This window comes from Montipora capricornis, chromosome 10, assembly GCF_036669925.1.
Source record: "Montipora capricornis isolate CH-2021 chromosome 10, ASM3666992v2, whole genome shotgun sequence".
Taxonomy (NCBI): domain Eukaryota; kingdom Metazoa; phylum Cnidaria; class Anthozoa; order Scleractinia; family Acroporidae; genus Montipora; species Montipora capricornis.
In genome coordinates, this window is record NC_090892.1 from 6624282 (window position 1) to 6649281 (window position 25000).

Below are 25000 nucleotides of genomic sequence, written 5' to 3' on the forward strand. Positions count from 1 at the left end.
ACGTTTGCAGAGGCAAGAGTTGAGGTTTTGGCGACACAACAAACAAGCTATACTTTCTGGTTGGGCAGAAAAACATTGCTGTTTTCGGTGAAATGTTACACCCTGCTGCCACAAGAAAGGCAACAAGTTTTGGAGTGCAGATACATGTAATATCGTTAATATCAGATTACAGAGCTACAGAATTGCAGACATGGAAAGAAACTCAATCTGATTGACTGATCTTGTTGTGATTTCGACAAGAACGAGATGTTACCTCTCATGCGAAAATGTTCCTTATGGTTAGCCATTCACAACTGGGCAAAAGTCGTGTGCATGACTCAAAATCCGTTTAAATAAATTAATGCCAATCATGCACAATGCTGATACTTCTATTCGAGGACACGGCTACAGCCATCTGTATAAAAATTATTACTTTTACTGTCCTTATGTTTGACAAGTGGTTTTCCTGGTAGCCAACTTCCCAAAAGAAGTACTGTACGAACAAAATTCTAATTTACAAATTATTTTACTCTGGTTTTCTGGAACATGCCACACTACTGTATGTACCCCAGTGACCATCTTCCATCTCATGGCCAGTTGGCTCCTCTACTAAAGAAAATAATTTGGTTAATGTTCATCGTACCTGATGAAAATGAATTGTTTCAATCTTGTCCATGCTTTTTTCCAGGTCTGACTCTGTGTACAACATATCTTCTGTTGCAATATTGCTAACAAGATTAAAAGAACAAAAAGGAGGAGTGTTCATAATTTTTAGCAGAGCATTGAAGAATTATTTTTTGCAAATCATTGACCCTATCCTCCTAAAACAGGCACTTATCAAGTTTACTCTACCTAGCGCAGACACTCTTATTACATGTAGTCACTACAAAACCCCTCTTAGGGGTGACTGAGTTAAAAATCAAAATCATGATCCTTGGCTGTTGGTGTCTTTCAAACTCATGTAATGACTAAAACCTTAGGCTAATAATTAATTCTCTACATGAAACTGTGTGCGTAAAATCCCACTGATTCTTCCCCAACATTAAAGTGCCCCTGTGATAAAAAAGATCACTTCCTTTTTTCTTCAGATTTTGAAAGCATGTTTGCTGATGAACACCTGTCTGGGAAAATTTTGAGGTTTGTTTTTTATCCAAAGGCAGTTTACTTTGAGTGTCAGTTTTGGACTTTGAACACGGTCCGTCATTACTCACCATCAAAACTGACCGATTGTCCCTTAGAGGGTTGGATCCAGAGAAAAGTGACACCAAAGGCTCACTAGTTAAAAATTCAGCGTGTGAATGCAGCCTATTACATGTGCAAAACACGAGTTAAAAAGTCTGAAAACCCAAAACTCCTGTGCTGCATATTAATCCTGTCACGTACACATGCAAATGTTGCATTCTTAACCCATTGACTCCCAGGGGTTCCCCATTGACGAGTAAAATCGTCTGGCGTTAGACAGAGTAAAATAGTCTGGCATTAGACCGAGTAAAATACTCAAGTCTGGCCAGTTTCGGCCGGTTTGGACGTCAAAGGGTTAATGGGAACATAAATGGTTTTTCAGTGAGTGATTAAACTAGTGAGCCTTTGACATCATTTTCTCCTTGATCCAGCTCTCTCAAGATCTTAAAGTTAGTAATGGAGGACCATTAAATAGGAAAATTCCACTTAAAAACAATATTAAACAGGTGTCTTTGAATCACTATACATGTAGTAGGACGATCACCATCTGAATTTAGTTCATTGGCCTGCATTTTGTTACCCAAAGTCTTCTGTATCTTATCATAATTCTATTCAATTAACTTTAAGCACATTGTTGTGCATTAGTTCACAAAGGAACAATGCAAAAGTCAAAAAAGCAAACACACAACAGTAAATTACTGTGAATTCAACATTTTCCATCTTTGCTTCAGGAGTAAATACTGATATGATTTTAGGGTACATGTACAAAAATGTATGTCGCTCAAACCGTACAGTGTGAATGAGATGGAAGAACTGGCAGACTTTCGATATTGGAAAGTCACATGTACATGTACATTTTTAAATGGCATTACAAGTACATGTAATTTTTTGTTTCCACCTCTTAAAGCGTAACACTAAGGCATTGTTTCTTACACTTACCTAACTTTCACATAATCTGACAAGAGCCATCTGGATTAGACATGAAAAACATGGCAGATATTTTAAATCATGACATTTTGAACAACACAATAAGGAGCTTATACTGTAATTGAGTAAGAGAATTTTTTTGAGACGCAGACGGCAACTGGAAGTGAGCTGTTTTGAACTTTTCCCTATTAACTTCTCTTCAAACAACCACATTTACAGTGCTAAGTATTTTTTCTCCATAAGAGATGATTAGTCTAAAAATCTGGTAGACACTACTGTCCGGGCATGTGAAATGTTCACTTCCAGTTACCGTCCACCTCTCAAAAACATTGCATGTTTAAGCTGCCTAATAATTAACAAGAACAGTAAGCTACTAAAAAAAGCTTGAATTATATTTCAATAATTTTTGACAAAGGAGAGGGAAATGCCAGCAGCTGTAACAGAGTTGATGGAGGTGTGCAAAACACATCACATTGTAGGGAATAGAGAAAGATATAGGCAGATGGTTCTCAGACTAGGAGGATTAAAAAGTCATAGTATTGATAACTATCAAATTATCGGTATATTTTAATTTAAATTAAAAGAAACAGCTCAGCGCCCTACGCTTATCCAAGAGCATTAAAACACACCAAGCATACATGTACCAAGTACATGTTCATCATAAGATAAGCACAGTGCATGTACGTGTTGTCTCGTGAGTGCGTGTGTGGAGGGTTTTCAATAGAAATTTTAGTATCAAGTAAAGCTATGATCCTCGCGGTTATGGACGCAATTTTAGCAATTGCGTTTTGAAGCCTGAAAAATCAGGACTTCAACAGGGTTTGAACCTGTGACCTTGCAATACCGGTGTGACGCTCCCAACATCAGTGGCTTCATAGCTCAGTTGGTTAGAGTGTCACACTGGTATCGCGAGGTCACTGGTTCAAACCCCGTTGAAGTCCTGAATTGTGTCTCTTGGAGGAAATCTGAGCTTTTTGATTGGTTACGTAATTTGATTTTGATCAAATTCCAATGATGGCTCAGTCATGTCCCGATCATATGACAATAGGACAAACCTGACCAAAGTTTGAAAATTGAGCAGGATTTTGAGGTTGCAGAGGCCTATAAATGCGATGACTTTTGTCACGATGCTAGCAAAATTGTTGACTTTTTTACGTGCCGAAGGCTGGGAGCCAAGCGACCTTTGGAAATGGGAGAAATTTGGCTAAATTCTGGAGGAACTCGGTCATCAGTGGTCTTGGAAGCTGATCTGGATCTGAATCTGAAGGGGAAATCGAAGCATCCCGAAAACCCATCAAATCACTCAAGACAAAGCAGAAAATTTTATTTATCTGGCTGTCAATAAAATGTATTTTTGAAAAGAAATATCGCAATTTTATGCAACATTTTCCTAGATCAGTTGAGTCGGCCATTACAACTGTCTCAAAATAACATGATGTCACAAGCATTCACACATGATGTCTACACAGCTGCACATAATGTATTTCATCTGTTGTGACCAAAAAGATCTTTTGCAATTGTGGTATCGTCACACTGTAGTTAACAAATTAGGCCGCTTACAACAAGTACTGGACTGCTGAACCGCTACCTCAAAAACGTACCGTATGTGCTTGATCCTTGAATGGACAAGAACAAGGAAAATTGCCGCCAAAATTACTCAGAATTCAGGCGACTCTTATGAACAGAACTTCGCCGATCCAAGGCTCGTGTTCTGTGAGAATGTTCCTCATGTTATTTGCAAACTTTGGGGTAATTTCCAATGAAACGTAGGCAGTGAGTTCATGACGAGCTTCGCCGACCACTGGCTCTTATTGAAAACCCTGTGTCTGTGTCACTTCTAGGGATGTTGTTGATTGCCAGTTGAAAAGATTTGGTTTTACATACATGTCCAGAGTCAGTTTTACATGTAGTGTGACTGTTAATGACAGGCTTTTTGTTCCAAACTTAATGGGGACATAGTTTTTCAGTGAGTTATTAAAAAAGGTTGACATAGTCATCAAAAGATCACCCCACATGATTTTTCCTGAATTTTATAGTCTCACTTATATCGCAAAAAAACATTCAATGGTAATTATTTTTTAATTAAGTCTTTAGAATATTTTCACAATTACATGTGTACCTGTATATTGCTTTGGTTGCATGTGTCATGAACACTCTCCCCTTAAATGTTGTCTAGTGTATAAAAATAATCATGATATCAATATCAGACATCGGTACATGTAATCAAGGTACTGTAGGCAAGGAGGGAGTATTACCCGTAAGCCAAAAGGGCTCACACAAGTGGAACCCACTCTGGTCTTTTAGTAGCATAGCCTGCGAAGCAAGCCCTTCCATGGTGGAACATGCAAGATTTTCAATGTTCTGGCCGTGTTCCATTTTTCGTGTAGCCAAAACATTGAAAATGCATGGAAACGCTTTCCAGTGACGCAGGCTATTAGTGGCTTCAAGGCTGGATTAGCATGTGAATCCATTGCGGAGGGGCTATTAGCCCCATTTCTTTCTTTGGGGAAAAAGAAACTCTGCCAGTGGATGCACGGTGATTGTGCCAAGTGATCTTGTGTGTGCATCATATGTACCGTAAATTATGTTCATTTATTGCAAAATGTACATAATTTATGCATACGCAAGATCACATGACACAACCGGTACTGTACGCCTCCAGTTGACGAGTAAAATTGTCTGGCATTAGACAGTAGAGTAAAATCTGTTACAGTAAGTCTCACTCCTAGTGGTCAATGCCAGGTTAAGAAAATTTGATAGCTGATTTCAGGGAATACATGTACTATATGTGCACAATATCATCATCAAAAGTAAATATGAAGTTCATGATTACATGTATTTTGGAACAAGACAATCTTAACATCTGCAATATTTTCAGCACTTCAGAGCAACGACAGCCTTTCAGATAATTTTTGTAACAACAGAGTTGATCAATAAATTAATATTGATTTTGGAGGAGTCACTGAATCTGAGGCTAGTAAAAATGGGATTAAAATAACAATGTAAAGAATACAATAATTACCTTTTCAAGGAACCAGGGAAGGGATCCACAATGATCCAAGTGAAAGCTTGAAAGCAATGAGAAAAAGATGGAATAATAATGTAAGTTATAATCTAATAATGTAAGTTATAATCTACATGTACAACAATGATCAACATGTTCCAGGACCCTTTAAAGTCCCTGAGACTTATGGCTGTCTTTTTCAAGAGGCCACACACACCATAATCCGTTTGAAGATACCACCAGTGCTGGGCCCATCACTCTTTCCTGGAGAGAAAAGCACAGACCACAATACCGTGAACTTGGCGCCTTACTCTTTGGAAACTGTGTGTGGGTTCCTTAAAGTTTCACAGAATTTATAAATACTGAAGGGCAGTGAGAAATGGCCTACAGTTTACACTTTCTCTCCCACTTTTTAAGGCCCCCAATGTTGGTTTGGCTGAGGTTTGAACCCATATAAACCTCCTGCGCCAACAAACTGCGCCAACAAACTGCACCAATGCATGTGTCCAATGTGTCCATAGTATACATGTACATCATAAGCTGGAATTTAACAGTCTCAAATCTTAATTCTGTCATTCCACCTTTGGCAAATCAATAAAAGCCAAACCAATTTCACCAGGCAATGATTCATCAAGATTGTTCATGTAATACTCACTGGCTCACAAGGAGAAGATCAATTTCTGCTGTATCAATTTCATCAAGGAAAGGAAGAGATTCTAGCCCAGACATTCCAGGGTGAATACCACAATCCAACTGAAAACAATAATAACACGCCAAGTTTTGGAGTTCAGTATACATGAATGAGGAAGCATTAAAAAAAATGAACTTGATCTGCAGTCTGGATTATCTTGCCATTAAAGTACCGGAAAATAATTGAAAGGAGCTATGAATGTCATAAAACTGTCATGACGAAATTTGGGCCAGAATGATTTTAACTTTCCAACAAGCTGATCCTCAACTTCACCTAATACCTATCTTTAAATTTTTAAGACAATAATTCTTTAAGATTTACAAGAAAAATGCAAATTCAAAACAAAACAAATAACAACAAGAATGTTTTAGATTCCTGGCAATCAGGCCCAATTCATTCAATTTTTTTTCATTTTAACAAATTTATGTTTGGAACTCCTCAGTCTAAATCAATGACAAAACTCCAAATAAATATTCTATTCCAAAAAGAAAAATGACTCAAAAAAACAAAGCCAGCAAAAAAACCTTCAAAACAAGCTTGCATTACCCTATGTCCGATTGGTTGGAAGTACACATGTATGTGCAAAAAAAATGGTGTGCGTGTTGTGCCAATGAAAGTTCAGTCCTTAAAAAATGTCAAAAGGCCCCATGGGCATTACTTGTACAGTTGCAGAACCAAAAGCTCTTAAAAGGAAGTGCAGGCCTACTATTGTAATTGCGCACACACTGTACGTTCTGCACATCTAGAGATACTTGGGTTTCCTATGGGTGGTGCTTACTAATAAGGTAAAGTCTCTGTTACGAGCCTAGGAAGGTCCATCAGGCCGGCGCTTACAACTGTATCTCTGGTTTCTGTAGCATGAAGCAACTAGGAGTATTTATACTCCCCCCTGGATGGGATGCTACAATTAGTCCACCACAGGGTTACCCCCAGCATTACGCCAGTACCCATTGATACACCTGGGTGGAGAGAGGCGCTGTGAGAGTAAAGTGTCTTGCCCAACAACACAACACAATGTCCCTGGCCAGGCCCCGAACCCAGACCACTCGATCCGGAGTTGAGCGCTCTAACCCCGAGGCCACCACTCTTACTAATACAGGGACATTTTTGCGCAGTTTAAAACTAAGAGGAGAAAGCAGAACTTAGCAAAGAAAATTGGGGGTAACCATGCATTTTTAACCTGCAATAATTAAGCTCCAATTTCAAGTAAAGCTATGATCCTCACAGTTATGAATGCAATTTTTGCAATCGCGTAAAGAAGCCAGAAAAATTCAGGATTTCAATGGAGTTTGAACCTGTGACCTTGTGATACCAGTGTGACGCTCTAACCACCTGAGCTACGAAGCCACTGACGTTGGGAGCTGGTCATTTGTGGGTTCGAATGTTCCCGTGAGGAATGAATCAACGATGAAATGATATATGAAATGGCTTACATATGAGCTGCGGATATTAAATCAAGTGAAGCTATGATCCTCACAGTTATGAACGCAATTTTCGCAATTGTATAACGTTGGCATAATGTGTGCGTGACATGCATGAAAAAATGCGCAGTAGCAATGGGTGCGAACGTCATTAATTTTGTAATTGAAGTATACAGTAATCAGTTGCAAAAACCTAATGTTGATTGACACTGCATGAACAAAAGTTACATAAAGCAAGACACCGCAATAGCTTTCAAATATGCCTTTGGGAATACTGCAAAGATTTTGTGACTCGTTGAGAGTGATAAACACACAAAGCAGACACATTCTCCTGCAATTTCCATCACCTTATATAAGTAAGAAAAGCATTTGGCGACTTGAACGAGAAAAGAAATACCCCACTCAGGCCACTTCCCAGAAAACGGATGTAATCAAGGTTAATGCTCAAAGCATATATATGACCAAGGAAGAAGGGGGGAGGGGATGGTGTTTATTTATTTATTTAATCACTTTCACCACAGCAGAGAAACAGGCTGTGGTGGGGGTCGCACAACAGAGCGGAGCTCCAAATTAAGTGCGCCCTTTTACCCTCCCAACCATGATATACCACAGAAGACAGACCACAACACCGGAACTACATGCCCTACTCTTTGCGACAAGTGTGTGGGTTCTTTTACGTCCCACAGGATTATGAACATTGAAGGGTTGTGAGACGGGGCCTCCGGTTTATCATCCTTATCCGAGAAGACTAGAGAGTCTAGCCATTTGCACATGTAATTACAAAGGCAGCACTTCCTCCTCAGTTATTTAAAGATCCTGAGTGTCTTACGTACGGCCAGGTGTTGAAGTTCTGAATAGTTAATAATGAAAAACAGTGAATGTAGAGATAAAAAAGCTTTGAAACTTGTGTCAAACCCACCATTACTTTCTTCCCTTTGAATTCCAAGATGTGACATGATCTCCCAACTTCTTGTCCAGAACCCCTTGGTAACGTAAAAGAGATGTTTCATTTAAGGGAAAAACACTAGAAAACTTGACTGGCTATAGGCAAAAATGCCATGCTAGCCCTCAGTGCAAGGCACAAATATTATTGTAAAAACTAGATTTCCGCGCTGTGAATGACTTGAAAACTATTTGAAACTTTATACACCGTGCCAAGTGCACAGCTCGCCTCGTGCATCTAGCAAGCGCCACGAAATATGGCGTTTATAAAAAGAAAGGATAGTTACCAAAAACCAAAAGAGTCTAATTTTGCCGTTCAATTTGTAAAAAAATGGTACCAATACTTACAATGGAGTTATTTTCAACAAATCACTCTCCTCAGGTGGGATTATTGTATCTGGTTTTCTCTTTACCGCGGCCGCCATCTTGCGGCGGGATGTTCTGCGCCCGCGATTCTCCCTCGTACAATTTAACGTCCCATATATGAAGGATCTACCGGGTTAGTGTGTCGATGGGACGGATGATGAGGGGTGCTTACGTACGGCCAAGGGATTACTATTGCCAACACCAAGTAGTTACCGCCGGGAGTGAATCTTCGTAAAATCAAACTTTAGGCTGGTTTGGCCAGCCAAAATATAGTACACCACTAACTTGATCAAATCTACGTTGTATCGGCTCTTGCTTAAGAAATTTAGTTTCTCAACTTGTAATTACGCCAATCAGATCAAGCCACTGATCCAACGTACACCGACAGGAAGATTGTCCACGGTTGCTTGCTTCAAAACTCGATATTATAATGTTTCGGCGTAATTCAGGGCGTGTATAACTAGGCCTAATCAGTAAACGAGTACTAATTTCTTCACACGATCACGTGAAAAGTGTAGTTAACCGAACCGTAAACTGAAAGCTGAAATGTTGAAAGAGTGCTTGGAATCGACTGACGAGCAGACCAGTCATCTGAATAATATACCTTGCAATCGACTGGCGAGCCGCCGAGCCACTTGAAAGAGATAGGCCTTCAAAAGTGGCCCTGTGTTATGTAGTTAATTAAGCCAAAAAAAGGGATTCTGAATTTAGCAAATGCAAGGGCGCACCCCGGGGGGTGAGGGGGGGGGACTCCCATATAAAACAGACGGGGATGCTCGTCGAGTCGTCGTCTCGCTTAGGGTGTAAATTTTGGATTTTGGTCTCGCTTAGGGCGTTCCGGGCAAAGCGCCAATATTTTAAGCCGTCAAGGTCTCGTTTAGGGTTCCACGAAGAAACACAGAATTACGCGAAGAGAAACAGAAGTCAAATTTTCTTTTTAACTTGTTCTTAGGAGTCAAAATCAAAATTTGCTTAAGCCACGCCCAGATTGGTATCCTTTAGGGGTCACAAAAAGCTTGAGCCACGCCCAGATGGTCTCCTTTAGGGGTTAAATTCAAAATTTCCGACGAGCATCCCCGTCTGTTCCATATGGGGGTCCCCCCCGGGGGGCGCACCCTTTGCAACCCCGTGATTTCAATGCTTAACTATATGGGAGGAAGAAAATGCGCACCGAGGGCCACAAGTTTATCAGCGGTAGTCTAGTTCATTGTCACGTGTTGCCCGTTCGTAAAGTAAGGACCTTTATTTTTACTTCAAATTTGTCGCGACTAACTGGACAAGTACGTTCAACGTCTAAAACTACGCTTTAATTTAGTCGAGGCCACCGTAAAGGTCCAATTTTCTTTCGAGTTTGGCAATTAAGGCAGAAATGGGCTCTTCTGATTTTAAATACACGAGGGTGGAGTGAAGCGCAATCTCGGTTTGTGTGGATAAACAAAGACGTAAAAGAGCGTTCACAGAAAGTTTGTCTTCATACAGATCCACTCTTGTTGAAAACTGAGCTTTCCACAACGCTAAGTAAAGCAGCGGGTCTTTTTCCCACTGCCTGGCAGTTTGCTCGTGACATAACCAGAAAAAAGGTCGTCACATTTTATTAACGATTCAATCTGTCTTACTTAAGAGTGTGTAACTGACTGCACTGAGACTGTACACTGTCTTCTGTTGTTACAGAATGCAAGGGTGCTAATACATTACATTAGAAAAGTAAGCAAATTACCCCTCATCTTTGAGACAAGGGCAAATATTTACAATGGTCGACTCATGCACTGGCTTGCCTCGGGGCAGTTAGCAAGGACCGCAACGCATATTTTGTATCGGGGCGGCTAGCTGTACAGTCTCTGAAATCGCTGGAAATGCCTCTAATTTTAATAATCACCAAAAAATATCGTTAGGAATCTTACAAGTTGTTCCGTATCGTTGTATCATTAACATTTGTTTTATTGGCCCTGAAAAGAACCTTTTATGGGGAATATTCAATAAACAACTTGAATTATCATTCTTTCACGATCAATAACCAGCATGCTATTTTTGCATAAAAAATGTTGAAATATAAATGCAATAGGCAAAGAAATATATCACAGAAACTTAAAATTTCTATCAATCGAATCATTGATCGACTGAAACAATACAACAAAATCGTTGAGCTACGTCATTACGGCCAACGAGACGATGGCACAAAGCATCGTACAACGCCTCATAAGAACTGGTAACCCCTTGCTTTTGCTTCCAGGCCAGCAACATCTTATACGCTTGTTCTGACAAATCCTTGTTTTGCGTACGAAATGCACATATTTGGGGTTCTTTGAATCCGAGACGACGTGCTACCTTTTCCCATTTGTCCATCACCTCCAAGGATAATTCTTCTAGCTCTTCCAGTGTCGGCTGTCCTGGCTTGACTGATAGAATAAAGTGACAATAAACGCATTTAAGTTGGTTCAATGTAATTACATTGCGTACCTGCATTAGGCATAATTTCTTGTGTTGTTAGATTCTTCGCAGTCTAGTACGTCTAGCATAAATACGGGAGATTAGGCAGATGCATGAATCGTCACTCTTGAAAGAAGCCCTAGTCATCTTTCAGACGCTTATTTGGGGTGCGTTGCTATGGATGTAATGGTTAAGTAATTTGAGAGAATTTGGCATTATTTTGGTCAGTTTCCAACTTTTGTAAGCCAATGACCCTAAATATGACGTCATCATACCACGCCCATGGCCACGTGGCCAAAAAAAGAAAACTCTAAATTTATCTCCGTGCTACGCAATTTGGGTATTTAATCGATGGTTTGATAATTTGTATTCGTTTTTGCATCCAGCCAAGTATGGTTTTCTTTTTATTTTGAAAAATGTTCTTTTTAAAGACATAAACGATACTGAAATACCCATAACTTTTTCAAAAAAGATGATTTAAAAAAAAATCAATGCTTAGCTATATTCTGTATTTGGGGCTGAAACGTGCCATGTAAAAAAAAAATTAATTCAATTTAAAACCGCCGGAAATTTAGCTTTTTTCTCAAACCGGAAGTCAGTTCGTTTACGCATGCGCAGTTAATCTGAGAACGAGCGCGAGGAAGGGCGAGGGAAAACTTTCCATGGAAACAACAGTTTGTGCGGTGACTTTTGCTTGTGAGTGGGTTTTCTTGTCAGCTCATGATAAGATGACGTCAGTTACCGGAAGTAACATTTCACTTCCTTAGCAACGCGCGAAAAATTCGTCTGTGGGCCCTTAAGGTTACCATATACCTTCAGATCGGCAATTTTCTTCAAATTTGGATTTTTCGGTTAAAGTAATGATCGAAATGGGATCTGTAATGTAAAGAAAAAAATATATTCAAAAAGATTAAATATTGGCGGAGAAATGGCGGTTTTACGTTTTGGCCGGAGGTAAAAATTACCCGTCTGATTGACAGTTTTAGCGCTGTTTTCTCGAATCAATTTTTTCACTCGAAGCGGACACTTTAAAGAGATAAAACTCACAAAAAGGTGTCTGCGAATTTTTTATTTTCAAAGTATTTTTTCTCTGCGAGCGATTTTTGTACGAACACTTCACATTTTTTAATACTATTTCGAAAACGTTCTATAACTTTTCACTGTAACTGAGTATGGCAAAACGCAGACACCTTTTTTTTAGCACTTTGGGTCGGGAAACGGAGGAACAAAATAAAATAGCGAAAAGCACAATTTGCTTTGACTTGTAGCTTTGAAAAGGTGATTCGGACGCTTGCATTTAGAGGTCGTGAAAACTTCGACAATTCATTTAATTTCTTAATTCTTGATATGGTTTGATAGCCAGCTCTATAAGCTTTAATTTGATATGGGGGTTTAGGTATCTACAGTTTAAACCGGACGCGCTGCATCGCTCGGACGCCAGACGCCCCTGAAGGTATACGGTAACCTTAATTAAACCCTCTGGCGTACAGACGGGACGCACCTAACGACGCACTCAACAGGCAGACGTTTTACGTGTCTAGACGTCTAAGACGCCGTTTAAAATAAATACAGCCATTCTCACAGTTTTCAAGGAAACCGCCAGTTCGCCAATTGCGAAATATGCGAGGTCAAAGTGGAGGCACTTTTTTTTAACCGTTGCCAACCACAACTGTTTCAAATTTCCGAGGCTGCGCCGAAGATCGTTGGAAATCTATGATTTCCGGTTTTTATTCACGTTGGGACCAGACCGAGACAGTTGAAGGTTTTTTTTTTTCGGTGCTGATCAAACGAATCACGGCTGCTTGTGATGAAAACAGTTAGTTTGTGGACTGAAAATAGTTTATAGAGGCAAGCCCAAGATCACACTACAAGGGGACCGGACTTAATTAAAACACAACTATAAAATCAGACAAAATACAATACAGGAAAGCAGGGATGACGCAGTGGAGAGAGCACGCGCCTCCCACCAATGTTACCTGGGTTCGATTCCCAGACTCCCCTGCGGCATATGTGGGTTGAGTCAGTTGCTTCGATCTCTACTTTGTTCCGAGAGGTTTTTCTCCGCCTAATCCGGTTTCCCTTCTCCCTAAAAACAGTATGATTTCATAAGAGTTGATTTGAATTGAATTGATTTCTGTACAGCTTCTGCAATTATTAGTATCCCAACGCTAAATACACTTGACACTCACGTAAAGTTTATTTATTATCAAAATTTATTACCTGTGATACTAGAAGCTACAACCGGCGAGGGTTCAGCACGTGGTATAAATGGCCGCTCATCACAAGGCACTTGATGCACGACATCACCTTAGATAAATCCAAGCAACATACAGTGTATTATATTATAAGAAAAAGAATTCTTGACAAGTTAGCGGTGTCACTATCTGCAAAGAATTTTGCCGAAGGGTAATCTTCTTGAGTCAGCCGGAGACTATCAGATAAGAGCAGGTTGAAGGGTGGGGAGGGGGGGGGGGGTGGGGTGAAGTCACTCTTGTATATATCTGCTCGCCTTTGAAAGTATCTCTATTGCAGTTTGGGGCCCTCGGTTAGTCCGAACATTTGTAGGTAGGTAAGTAGGTGGGTATTTGTTCATCCATGTTATACGGATGAGTTCAAGACTCACTCAATCGTGCCGATGCCAAATACAAATTAAGAGATCAAATAGTAATACGCGCAAAAATTAAACAACAGATAAGTAGAATCATGAAAAAGGTACAGTAATACAATAAGTAACAGTACATGTAATCAAATAATAGGTGACATTATATTAATAATATACATACTGCAGTAACAATATTCATCATCCACAAACAGGACTGGAACACTTGACCCCGGGAGTCAGATTTAATTTGTTTAACGTTGATTTCATTATGGGTAGTGAGGAATCCCTCCTTAAATAGTCAGGTAAATTGTTCCTTCCAAAAAAAAAAGACTTTAATAATTCATGACCCGACGTTTGCTTTTCGCCCATAGAGAATTACCCAAGGTGTGTCATTTTTTGTAGACGGTTTGATTGAATTGAACGATAAAAATTAGTTTAAACAAACGTGAACCTACTGCCATAATGAGGCCAGCTTCTGAAAACCTCGGCATCGTCGAGAATCTCGGCGGTTAAGTTAGCTGCCATTACGCTGGCAAAACGTTGCCAGGAATCCTTTTTCAAGTCCCGCTCATCTGCGTAGTTAGAGACGCCTTTGACAATAATCCATTCAATATCTAGATCATGAGCCGCAGCATGGAGACCTGCAGAAAATCAAAGAGTCTCTTATGACATTGAACTGAGCAAAATAATAGTAATTTCAATATAGTTTCATCAGACCTCTAGCCACTTCCACTATATTCCGGCTCACTCATGTTAAGGCCAGGCCCCAGTTGTTTTAAGGGTGGATAGCGCTATCCACTTGGTAACTCAATTGGTTTTGCTAGTGTTTATCCGTTGGATAGTGATTTATCCGGTGGATAGCGTTATCCACCTTTTCAACAAACGAAGCAAGGTGCGCTTTCTCAACTAAAGTTTAAGAAAAACTTCGTTCTCAACGCCTTCGGCCCTGCGCCTTTGTTCTCAACCTCCTGTTGGTCGTTTAACTCTTCTGGAAGATCTACAGGGCTCGTGTACCCCTGTTCTCTTCGTTCGAGAACCAATCTAGCTTTTCCTCTTTAACGTCTCCTTAGCCCAGCTAAATCTACGCCTCGCAAAGAAACTAATTCTCGTACTCAACTTAAGGAAGTTATCGTGATCTATCTCCTACGTGAAGCGAGTCAAGAGTGATGTTGCTCGAGTGTGAATATACTTTTTTTGCTGTAAAATACGAGAAAACGGCGAACTATATGCAGTGCTTGTACTTAAGGATTTCCAAGATGTCTAATAGCTTCTTTAGTTTACATAAAAAATCTACTCAAAATTCAAATAGTGAAAATGATATATGTCTGTAAACTTATCGTGACTGTACAAAAGAGCTAGGAAAATGACACTTTTTGCTATACCTATTCTCTCCACTTTTATCAAAAAAATGTTTGGAAATTTACTGCTAACACCATTCAAGGTTTTTGCCGATTGTAAATACGAAATTTGTTCGGCACTGATCGCAATCCTCCATTAAACGTTAACAATGATCAAGTAGAAGTAAATACTGATTATTCAGCTGGTTTCTCCTACGCTACCCGTGAGAGAAACCACTGCGAGCAACCGTTAGTTTGTTTCAGTGAACCGCCGTCCAGCGCCAAGGACAAATAAATCAAATTTAAACCGGTAAAACGAGTTAGTAAACTTGTTTTGGCGGTTGCGCGTGCGCTCAGCTACGTAACTGCAGCGTTTTATGCTGCGTTTGGGCGAGTCTGATGTATCGTGATTTCCCGCGAAATAAGACGAAGTGATGTCAAATACATCACGTGGGGTGTGACGTACGTCGCACATGCCTGATGGAGAATCGAACGGTTGCTCGCAGTGGTTTATCTCTCGGGAAGCCTAGGAGAAACCAACTGCTCGCAGGGTAGCACTTAATAGTTTTACAATACTAACAAACTTGTGGCCCTCAGAATTCAGACCAGACCACAACTGACCCAAGGAACTCCGTGTCTTGCTCTTTTGCGGCGAATAGTGTGTGGGATCTCTGATGTCTCACAGAGTTTATAAACAAGGATCGTGCTTCGGTTTATAGTCCTTATCCGAGAAGACTTGAAAGTCTAACTAGAGTGGTTTTGAATTGAGTGTCGAAAGTAATTAGCGAATTGCATTGGTTTTGCATTACTTACTCAGTGATTGGTTCAAAGTTCGCGCGCCACTTTTTTAATCAATCAGAAGTGAAACCAAAACCAATCGTGGCTCGCGCGTGCACATTTTCCCGAGCTTTGTGCCGGCTATGTGTAATTAGTTCGAGTTTTGATTGGTTTACTGGATTGTCTCCGTCCTTTTTGATTGGCCAAAGTAATTACTTTGGTTTTGGTTTTACGACACTCGATTGAAACTCGCTCTATTTGCGGATGCAATTAGAAAGGCAGCACTTTCTCCTCAGTTATTTTAAAACCGTGAGTGGTCTTTTAATTAACTCACTAAATGTTCCATATTACGTTATACATAGCGAGTAAATCGCCTTACCTTCACCTACTGTTTCAATAGCAATGGCTTGAAGAAATCGCCGGCGGAGTTCATCACGCCGTTTTGCGCTCGCAACCACCTCTGGACCGCTCAGAAATACGCCATCACTGACGACGTGAACAGTAAATTTTTCTGGATCTTTAAGAGGGGCTTCCCATCCGTAGCCAACGCATCGTACAAGATTAGCAACGTTTCTCTTCGGCGGAACACTTACTCCACGTTCTTGGATGCCGGTAGATGTAACTTTTGAGGGCGCGTATGTTATCAACTTTGCCGAAACTACCACGTCTCCTAGTGTAGCTTTTTCTTCATTCAAACTACCACAGAATCCCACATTAAAAACAGCTTTGGGCCTCAAAGCTTCCACCGCATTTTTTACAATGATGCAGCCTCCGGAAACATCGCCACACTTCATCACGGCAATTTTTAGAGGTTGCAATACATCTTCACCTGTATTACCAAAATACACGAATCCTAGTTTATCTTGGTAACTCTTGCAGAAACCAGGATTTAGAGTCGAAAGGCAGCTCAAGAATTCACAGTCCTTCGTTGTGACTATCAGAATGTCGATCGGAATTTGCATCTGATTCCAAGGAACTGTCCTCTTGGGAACATTCTCGTTCTTTAGTAAGGTAACATTTAACTCGGGTGGTTCGCTTTCTTTTCTCATTTTTATGATGCTTTCAACCCGACGACGGATAAGACTGAAAAGACACACGTAATTGAATATTAATTAATATTAATGACAACACTACAAAAGTTTGCTTTATCTCAACATAACTTTCAGCTGCAAAAGCTGAATAACGCAAAGTGGAATCCCAGATTTGCGATTTGTTACTACCATCTACTACTACTACTACTACCACCACCACCACCACCACCACTACTACCACCACTACTACCACCACTACTGCTACTACTACCACTACCACTACCACTACCACTACCACTACCACTACCACTACCACTACCACTACCACTACCACTACCACTACCACTACCACTACCACTACCACTACCACTACCACTACCACTACCACTACCACTACTACTACTACTACTACTACTACTACTACTACTACTACTACTACTACTACTACTACTACTACCACTAGAATGGATAAATAGCTATCTGAGAGGAAGAATGCAATTTTCAGTTTTAAACGGAGTCAAATCAGAGCCACTACCTGTAACAGTCGGTATACCGCAGGGATCGGTCCTGGGTTCTACTTTGTTTACTTTATTCACCAACGACCTACCATCTACTGTCAGTTCGGGGTTTTTATCAATGTATGCCGACGATACCACAATATTCTGTATCGGTCAGTTGGCAGATTCAGCCATCGCACTGTTAAACAAGGCTTTGCAAGAAGTTTACCGATGGTATCTAGCAAATCGACTGACACCACATCCGGGAAAAAGTAAAATTATATTACTTTGCAAGAAAGACATCATAGGACCTCTACCCTCGACGCTCCTAGGAAACGCAGTCTTGCGTTACGTCACAAAAACCCGTCTGCTAGGAATAACTGTAGATAATAGACTTACCTGGGTACCACATGTGTTGGACTTAAAGAAAAGCTTTGCGAACAAACTGGAACTATTAAAACGTTCCAGGTTTTTGCCTAAAGATGTCTTACTGAAATTCTATTTTTGTGTAATTTTATCATCTATTATGTATGGCCTTGTTTTGTGTGGTGCGTGACTCCATTGTAGGGCAGCTAGGATTATTTTTAATTTACTTAAAGATATGGCATCTCGTCGAGTGTTAAACTTTGCAAATTGGATCACAATCGGGTTATATTACAAAGTGGAAATTTTTAAACTATTGTATAAGGCAAATAATAAAATTCTTCCAGACTGCCTCTCTAAGAACATCTTCAGAAAGAGAGAAAGTTCTTACTCATTACGTGGGCAGAATGTAGCTTCGATCCCGAGATACAATGGCAGAGTATTGAGGGACTCTTAAGCCTTTCGTTGGTCAGCCCTCTGGAATTTAGTTAACTGTAATGATAAAATTGACAATTTTACTTTTAAGGAAATCAAAAAACGACTTATTACTAAAGAATATTTTAAAGACTTTCTCTTCGACAGCTCAACTGCCTTCACTTCTCGAGTTAGACAAAGTGATTACGTATATTTTTAGAATTTAAGGTATTACATAATGCTTTGTCCTTATCTTAGTATTTTTATATTAAATATTTAACATGTAATGTTACGTATTTTATATTTAATATTTAATATGTATCGATACACGATAATTAATGTATTTTATCATTTTTATGTATCAGTTTAACTAATATTTCTAGGTTTTAGATTAAATACTTGTACACGCGACCCCACAAACTTGGCAGCTTTAACTCTTATCGTGTATAAAGGCTTAATGTTTAATATGTTATGTTATAGTTGACAGTGTCCCCGATTAGTGCTCCAGCGCTAGAACGATTAGACAGTTAAATAAAGTTCCTTACCTTTTCTTGAACTCAAATTCAATGAATACCGCGCATGACCCGCGAAAGTTATCCGCTGGGTGACCCACGCGTGTTATCGTGGCAACAATCACGCGATCTCAAAAGATGAGAGATCATACTATTCTGCTCTTTTAGACATAGTCAAGGTAAGATCACGGTCTATATCGGGCTGATTTGCTTATTTTCTGCTCGGATGTAACATTTAAAAGCTAAAATGTGTTATGTAAAGTGTTATGACATTCTCAGACCTTTTCAAAAAGGAAGTCTCGAGAAATTACTCATGTTACAGTCTAGCGGAACTCGCGATGTCTAATTTACCGGAGCTAAAGCTTACTGCTAGTGAAAAACGAAAACGAAACAGTCAGTTTTGACATGATAGGGAGAAAGAAAGAAAAGATTACCACCCTGCTGTAAGGACATTTTAAATTCATAAACGCTACTTTGATTATTCGCTCTGCACGAGGAAGCGGAACAAAATTTGTTCACGTTTCCGAGGCGATGGATAATATAGCCGTTTTATACAGAGGGCTTCCTTTGCTTAAGACTGTAGCAAGGTCGACGCGACGATACAATCGAATATTCCGTGATCTGCCTCGATGGAACAGCCATGCGACAGCAGTGTTATAGAAAGAAGGGAAAAACCCCTCAGGTGACCTTTCAGTTTCTGTATGAATACTCACTTTCCTCTCACTTCCGGAATGCATTTTAGTACACAAGGAATGCTGAGTTTCAGTTACGGGTGTCCGGAAAACTAAGACCTAAGACCTAAGACCTAAGACCTAAGACCTAAGACCCGGAAAACTAAGACCCGGAAAACTAAGACCTAAGACCCGGAAAACTAAGACCCCTTTCATTTTAGTTCTCAAAGCAATCCCTGGGCCGTTTAAAAAGGCGCAAAAATGTAATAAATAAATGCGAAGGAAATCGGGAATAAATCACGCGCAAAGCAGCAATTGAGCCATAGAAAAGAACGGCACCAAAAAACCCTGTATTCCTGAAAGAAATGTTATGTATATCCAAAAAATTAAGATGGATTTTGAGACGACAAGAAGGCTTTGTAATGACAGCGTTGGGAGAAAATCTAGCGGCGCTTGCTTGATAATTATTCATGCCACAACCGCGAATGTCACGCCAGGCGAGTCAAGGCCGCATGACAATCCCGCATTTCATCAGAAAGGAAAAAGAAATCGTTGTTCTCAAATGCCTCGCCTGTAACTGAACCAATTGTTCATTTGTTCTTCGGAAATTAAGGGTTCTCAATGTTTTCTAACCCGCCATAACATTGCCATGTGATTCTTACAGAGATCTGTATACCGTGTACCATTCCTTCGGGACAAGGCCTAACTGACACCCATGATTTTATAGATAATGTTTTCAATTTTTGAATAACCTCAGCAAAATTTGTTTATGCTAGGTTCGACTTTATCATAGAACCGAATAAGGCTTTGATCGTTCAATCAAATACGCTTTACATTATTACCTTTGTTACCTTCTAATTCAATACACAGACCCCAAGTGAGAGCTTCCTGCTTCCCACCCCTCTCAGTCCCATTCTGTTGACCTTTGAATTTGTTTACGTGGCCTCGTGACAGAGGTTGATCAAGGAAAAACCCGTCGTTGATTTCCAACAGGGCGTAACACCCGACTGCCAATAATTTCCGAAAAACAAATGAACAATTGGTTCAGTTACAGACGAGGCATTTTAGAACAACGATTTATTTTTCCCCTTTCTGATGAAATGCGGGATTATCATGCGGCCTTGACTCGCCTGGCGTGACATTCGCGGTTGCGGCGTGAATTATTATCAAGCGCCGCTAGATTTTTCTCCCAACGCTGTCATTATAAAGCCTTCTTGTCGTCTCAAAATCGAACGTAATTTTTTGGATATACACAATATTTCTTTCAGGAATACAGGGTTTTTTGGTGCCGTTCTTTTCTATGGCTCATTTGCTGCTTTGCCCGTGATTTATTCCCGATTTCCTTCGCATTTGTTTATTACATTTTTGCGCCTTTTTAAACGGCCCAGGGATTGCTTCGAGAACTAAAATGAAAGGGGTCTTAGTTTTCCGGGTCTTAGTTTTCCGGGTCTTAGGTTTCCGGGTCTTAGTTTTCCGGGTCTTAGTTTTCCGGATTTGTAGTGGGTTATCCGGAAAACTAAGACCTGACACCTAACACTTAACCCGAAATATTCCAACATAATGGCGGTTGGAGCGAAGCAGATTCCCTTAAATTGTACTACATTTGGATGCTGGATCTGCCTTTTTTACGAAAACAGTGTCACCAGTGCGATTCGCAATATTCCCCGCCAAAAAGGACATGTGACCCTGTTGACCTTTGAATTTGTTTACAAGGGCTCGTGACAGAGCTCGATCAAAGAAAAACCCGTCGTTGATTTCCAACAGGACGTAACACCCGACTGGCAATAATTTCCGAAGAACAAATGAACAATTGGTTCAGTTACAGGCGAGGCATTTGAGAACAACGATTTCTTTTTCCTTTCTGATGAAATGCGGGATTGTCATGCGGCCTTGACTCGCCTGGCGTGACATTCGCGGTTGTGGCATGAATAATTATCAAGCAAGCGCCGCTAGATTTTCTCCCAACGCTGTCATTACAAAGCCTTCTTGTCGTCTCAAAATCCATCTTAATTTTTTGGATATACATAACATTTCTTTCAGGAATACAGGGTTTTTTGGTGCCGTTCTTTTCTATGGCTCAATTGCTGCTTTGCGCGTGATTTATTCCCGATTTCCTTCGCATTTATTTATTACATTTTTGCGCCTTTTTAAACGGCCCAGGGATTGCTTTGAGAACTAAAATGAAAGGGGTCTTAGTTTTCCGGGTCTTAGTTTTCCGGGTCTTAGGTCTTAGTTTTCCGGGTCTTAGTTTTCCGGGTCTTAGGTCTTAGGTCTTAGGTCTTAGTTTTCCGGACACCTTTTCAGTTACCGGAAATTCTAGCGGTATTTAATCGCGCTCAGTTCAAGCTTGCTGCAGAACTAGCCCTACGGCCCCACTTTAAAATTTCAAGACTTTCTTAATAGCGAGAAAAAATAATCGTGTATAGAAATAAATATTTATGAAAGTCAAGTAGACTATTGCACAACTGATAAAACAACGAGAAAATGTATTTTTTAACGATATTTCAGCTGGCCAATACCAAACTTCATCAGCTTTATTTGGAGATCTAATGAATTTACAAAATATATATACACATGTTGTGAAATAATTAAAAAAGATTTCAAGTGATAACGTGACGTGATACAGCTACTCGATAAACAAACCAAAATTGCAAAAGGATAAAATGCCGTTGAAACACTATATACTTAATAACGAGATCGTCAAAATTATCCGTCACGTTTGTTTACCTCAAGAGGTTCTGTAGTTTGTGCTTTTTCAATGACATGGGCTTTTCCAGCTCTAGCCTGCGAACACAGACGTATTTCCGGCGGTCGGTTTCCCCGCCGGAAATACGTCTGCGTTCGCAGGCTACTCCAGCTCACGTTGATTGATGATAGTAATGAGTAACATGACTGTTTGAATGGTTATTGCCAAGACAGTGTTCTGAGACTGCTGCCTGGATATAACCACTAGTGGGACTGAGTACAGGGCGTCTGTGTGCATTAAAACGGTATTTTAGGCAACGTTTTGTTTCCCCGATATACTGAAGATTACATAATTTACACTGAATCATGTAAATAACATTGAAAGTGTTGCAAAATAAGTGTTGAGAATGTTCGATATAGGGGCAAGTGGTGTAGTTTTTACTTCTGCAACGAAAAGACGGCGCTCTAAAAGCCTAAAACTTGCTAAAACTCACCCCATGCACAGGATACCCAAGATTAAAAATTGCGCTCTCCTCATGTCGAACCCAATTATTAGTCGAATAAATTTGCGATTTAAATGATTGTCCGTAAAATGTATCCTCGCTTGGTGTTTCGTATTCTAAAGCAAGCTAGTTGTCGTTAACCGTGGGTCCGAACACCGGCGCTACATTCCCTTCAACCCGCAATGTATATATTGTGCTTGATTAAATAAGTAATTAAAGGGGCTAGGTTTCGCTATTTTAGGTAAATTTTGTTTAATTTTGTTAATTATGAACTCTAAACGTCAAATTGGCAGAGCAAGAGTCTTTCATTTGCAAAATCACGGCCACATAATAACTGAGAATGATTTTCCAGCTTTGTAAATGACATTTTGATAAAGACTGATATCATATTTGAAAAAAGATGGGCCGACGTTTTTCAAATTTACCCAAATTCAATCCATTTCAATCCTCTCCAGTTTTGTCCATCCATGTCCCTTCTCGGCTTCCCTGTGTTTTGTTAGAGCTCTTCTATAGTTCTGAACAGTTATTTTGATATTTTAGTTAATTCTATGACTATTCGATCAGTGCTGAAATTGCCTAAAATTGCGTGACATAGCCCCTTTAAAATGAAATGAAAAATAAAGAAAACGAAATTCCTAGAAGGTAAACTTGAAGCTTTACATTTTTACATTTTGCTTTTTTCCGGTGTAAATCTGTTATTTTATGGGTGCAGAACCATACTTCTTTTTCGCCGATAATTGTGTAGTCATAAATCTAAAATTCATTAAAGAAAATGCGCCAGTCTTTTAAAATAAACCAGACGTTTCGAGAGTGCTCCCTCTTCTTCTCGAAACGTCTGGTTTATTTTAAACACTGGCGCATTTTCTTTAATGAACGCTTAGAACTTTTACGAGTCAGTGCGCTTCGCAGTTTTCTCTCGTTTTCTTAACACGTGGTCATAAATCTGTTGAGTTTCAGGCCACACCGAGAGAACAACCTCCAGATTAAAGGTGCACAAATTTTGACCACATATCTTTTCGATCGACTGAAAGTTATACGTCAGCAATCCGGTAAATTGCCTTTTATCACGACCTATTATTATTTTGAATGACAAGTCAAATGATGATGACTTTGACTTGTTACCTTTCAGGTTATACTAAAGGAACTTAAAGTTTCACAAATGTCAGGCGTTGTGTTCCCTGCGCCGGACGGCGCCCCTGAAGTCATCCCTAGTAACCCTCCAAAGCTTGATCGCATACAACTTAAACCCGCCGACCTACCAAAAGACCTCGTGCCTTGGGAAAATGTTGAACTCCCGATCGATATCATGTTGCTTACCGCAAAGGAGTGCGAATTTTACAGTTGCCTTCAATATTGCCTGAATCCTGGTTACTTCCAGAGTTATGACAGGGCCGTTGGCGGGTTTGTGTACTTCGGGAAAATTGGAGACGGAGAAACGAAGCTTAAAATAGCTGTTATTCAGTGCAATGTGGGATCCACCGTTCCTTCGGGATCCGCTGTTGTTGTTCCAGATGCCGTAAAACTGCTTCGCCCCAAAGCTGTGTTTTGCGTCGGTTACTGTGGTGGGTTAAACAAGGAGAAAGTCAAGTTAGGGGATGTGGTAATCTCGGCGAAGTTAGCGACATACGGACCTGTTAAAGTTAACGAGGATGGGGTCATTGAGCGCGGCGTTCGAGTACCGTCAAGCACAGGGCTCGTCAACCTGACGAAATATGCCGATCATGGTTGGGGGGCACCTTTGAAAAATCTTGGGGAACTGGAAGTGAAGGTACACAAGGATGCCTTTCTTTTGAGCGGTCCAGAGGTGGTTAATAGCGAGAAAAGGCGCGACGAACTGATCCAGAGATATCCTGATGCTATTGCCATTGAAATGGAAGGCGAAGGTACGAATATAATGAACAATAACGAATACAATTAGCTATTATTAAATCATTGTTTTCAACTTCCACTGAACTACGATCCGTCTTTTCTTCCCTGTTAGTTTTGCACGTCAATATTGTATTATTGAACAGCTTTCCGTGTCATAAATTTCTAATTTTGTAGTTTCCTTAGGTCTCATGTTCTCAAATAGTTCGTTGTTTTCCTTTAAGAGTAACAAATGAATTATATCTAGCCAGAGATCATCTCTCACGACTCAAAATTTAAGGAATCATTAACATCTCGGAGACTAAAGTAAGTTCAGAATTTTCCACTTCTTTGTGGAATAAATTGCTTCATTTCATTGTTTAGGTTAAATTATCTCATTTTTATTTGTTTATTTTTCGATTTTTCTTTATCACGTGATTAGCCTTGGATCTTAGAATTTAGGATGTTACTTAAGGTAGTTTTCTGTTCATTTTATGTTCTAGTTCGAACCACATAAAAACACACAAGAACACTCGGCCACACGGCTTAATCAAGGAATTCACATTAATAAAATAAATGTTCATTCTATAACTTCTATTTGCCGTTTCGAATCAAAGAGTTCACGTTTTTATTGCTACAGCAAGTTCCGAAATAAACTGCGTATTGAATCAATCTCTGTTTTAAGACACTGTGGGTTGGTTTTGCGAATATAACTCTACCTCGTCACCCACAGGATAAAGGATGAAATGAAGAGGCAGTTTAACAACTATTCACCGAAGTGACGATATTTACCGTCTTGGAACGATTACAATATTTTCCGGTGC

At 39.9% G+C, this 25000-nt stretch overlaps 3 protein-coding genes across 7 annotated transcripts in view; 1 reads left to right on the forward strand and 2 right to left on the reverse strand.

Annotated features, from left to right (window-relative positions):
• Positions 1-8592, reverse strand: part of LOC138018531 (cleavage and polyadenylation specificity factor subunit 3-like) — a 36143-nt gene extending 27551 nt beyond the window's left edge. For all 3 annotated transcript variants that reach the window (XR_011126040.1, XM_068865189.1, XM_068865190.1), the window contains exons 1-7: positions 8495-8592; positions 8124-8187; positions 5748-5845; positions 5111-5156; positions 4208-4260; positions 2101-2130; positions 623-707 (exon numbers count right to left, since the gene is read on the reverse strand). Coding sequence is in view for 2 of the 3 variants with exons in the window: in XM_068865189.1 (XP_068721290.1) it covers positions 623-707; positions 2101-2130; positions 4208-4260; positions 5111-5156; positions 5748-5845; positions 8124-8187; positions 8495-8571 (453 nt within the window). In the remaining variant the exon portion in view is untranslated. The remainder of the gene's footprint in view (positions 1-622; positions 708-2100; positions 2131-4207; positions 4261-5110; positions 5157-5747; positions 5846-8123; positions 8188-8494) is intronic.
• Positions 8593-9784: 1192 nt separating this feature from the next.
• On the reverse strand, positions 9785-18517 carry LOC138018567 (uncharacterized). Its single transcript, XM_068865255.1, has 5 exons — positions 18506-18517; positions 16035-16738; positions 13997-14182; positions 13160-13246; positions 9785-10908 (listed from the first exon to the last, which is right to left on the reverse strand). Exons 2-5 carry the CDS (start codon positions 16702-16704, stop codon positions 10619-10621), a joined length of 1233 nt encoding a protein of 410 aa, XP_068721356.1. The 5' UTR covers positions 16705-16738; positions 18506-18517; the 3' UTR covers positions 9785-10618.
• Positions 18518-18587: 70 nt separating this feature from the next.
• LOC138018568 (5'-methylthioadenosine/S-adenosylhomocysteine nucleosidase-like) overlaps positions 18588-25000 on the forward strand; it is a 15322-nt gene continuing 8909 nt past the window's right edge. For 2 of the 3 annotated variants that reach the window (XM_068865258.1, XM_068865256.1), the window contains exons 1-3: positions 18588-18651; positions 23289-23380; positions 23461-24214. In XM_068865258.1, the coding sequence (XP_068721359.1) occupies positions 23491-24214 (724 nt within the window). In that variant the 5' untranslated portion in view covers positions 18588-18651; positions 23289-23380; positions 23461-23490. The remainder of the gene's footprint in view (positions 18652-23288; positions 23381-23460; positions 24215-25000) is intronic. The other variant, XM_068865257.1, reaches the window with a different exon arrangement.

Bases quoted from the DNA above. Each gene is read 5' to 3' on its own strand.
- LOC138018567 (XM_068865255.1), bottom strand. From the start codon at position 16,704: ATGAGAAAAGAAAGCGAACCACCCGAGTTAAATGTTACCTTACTAAAG. The intron at 14,183-16,034 runs GTAAGGCGATTT...GATTTTCTGCAG, and splicing joins TATTGAAACAGTAGGTGAAG to GTCTCCATGCTGCGGCTCAT. The intron at 10,909-13,159 runs GTAATAAATTTT...TTATTCTATCAG, and splicing joins TGTAGCTTCTAGTATCACAG to TCAAGCCAGGACAGCCGACA.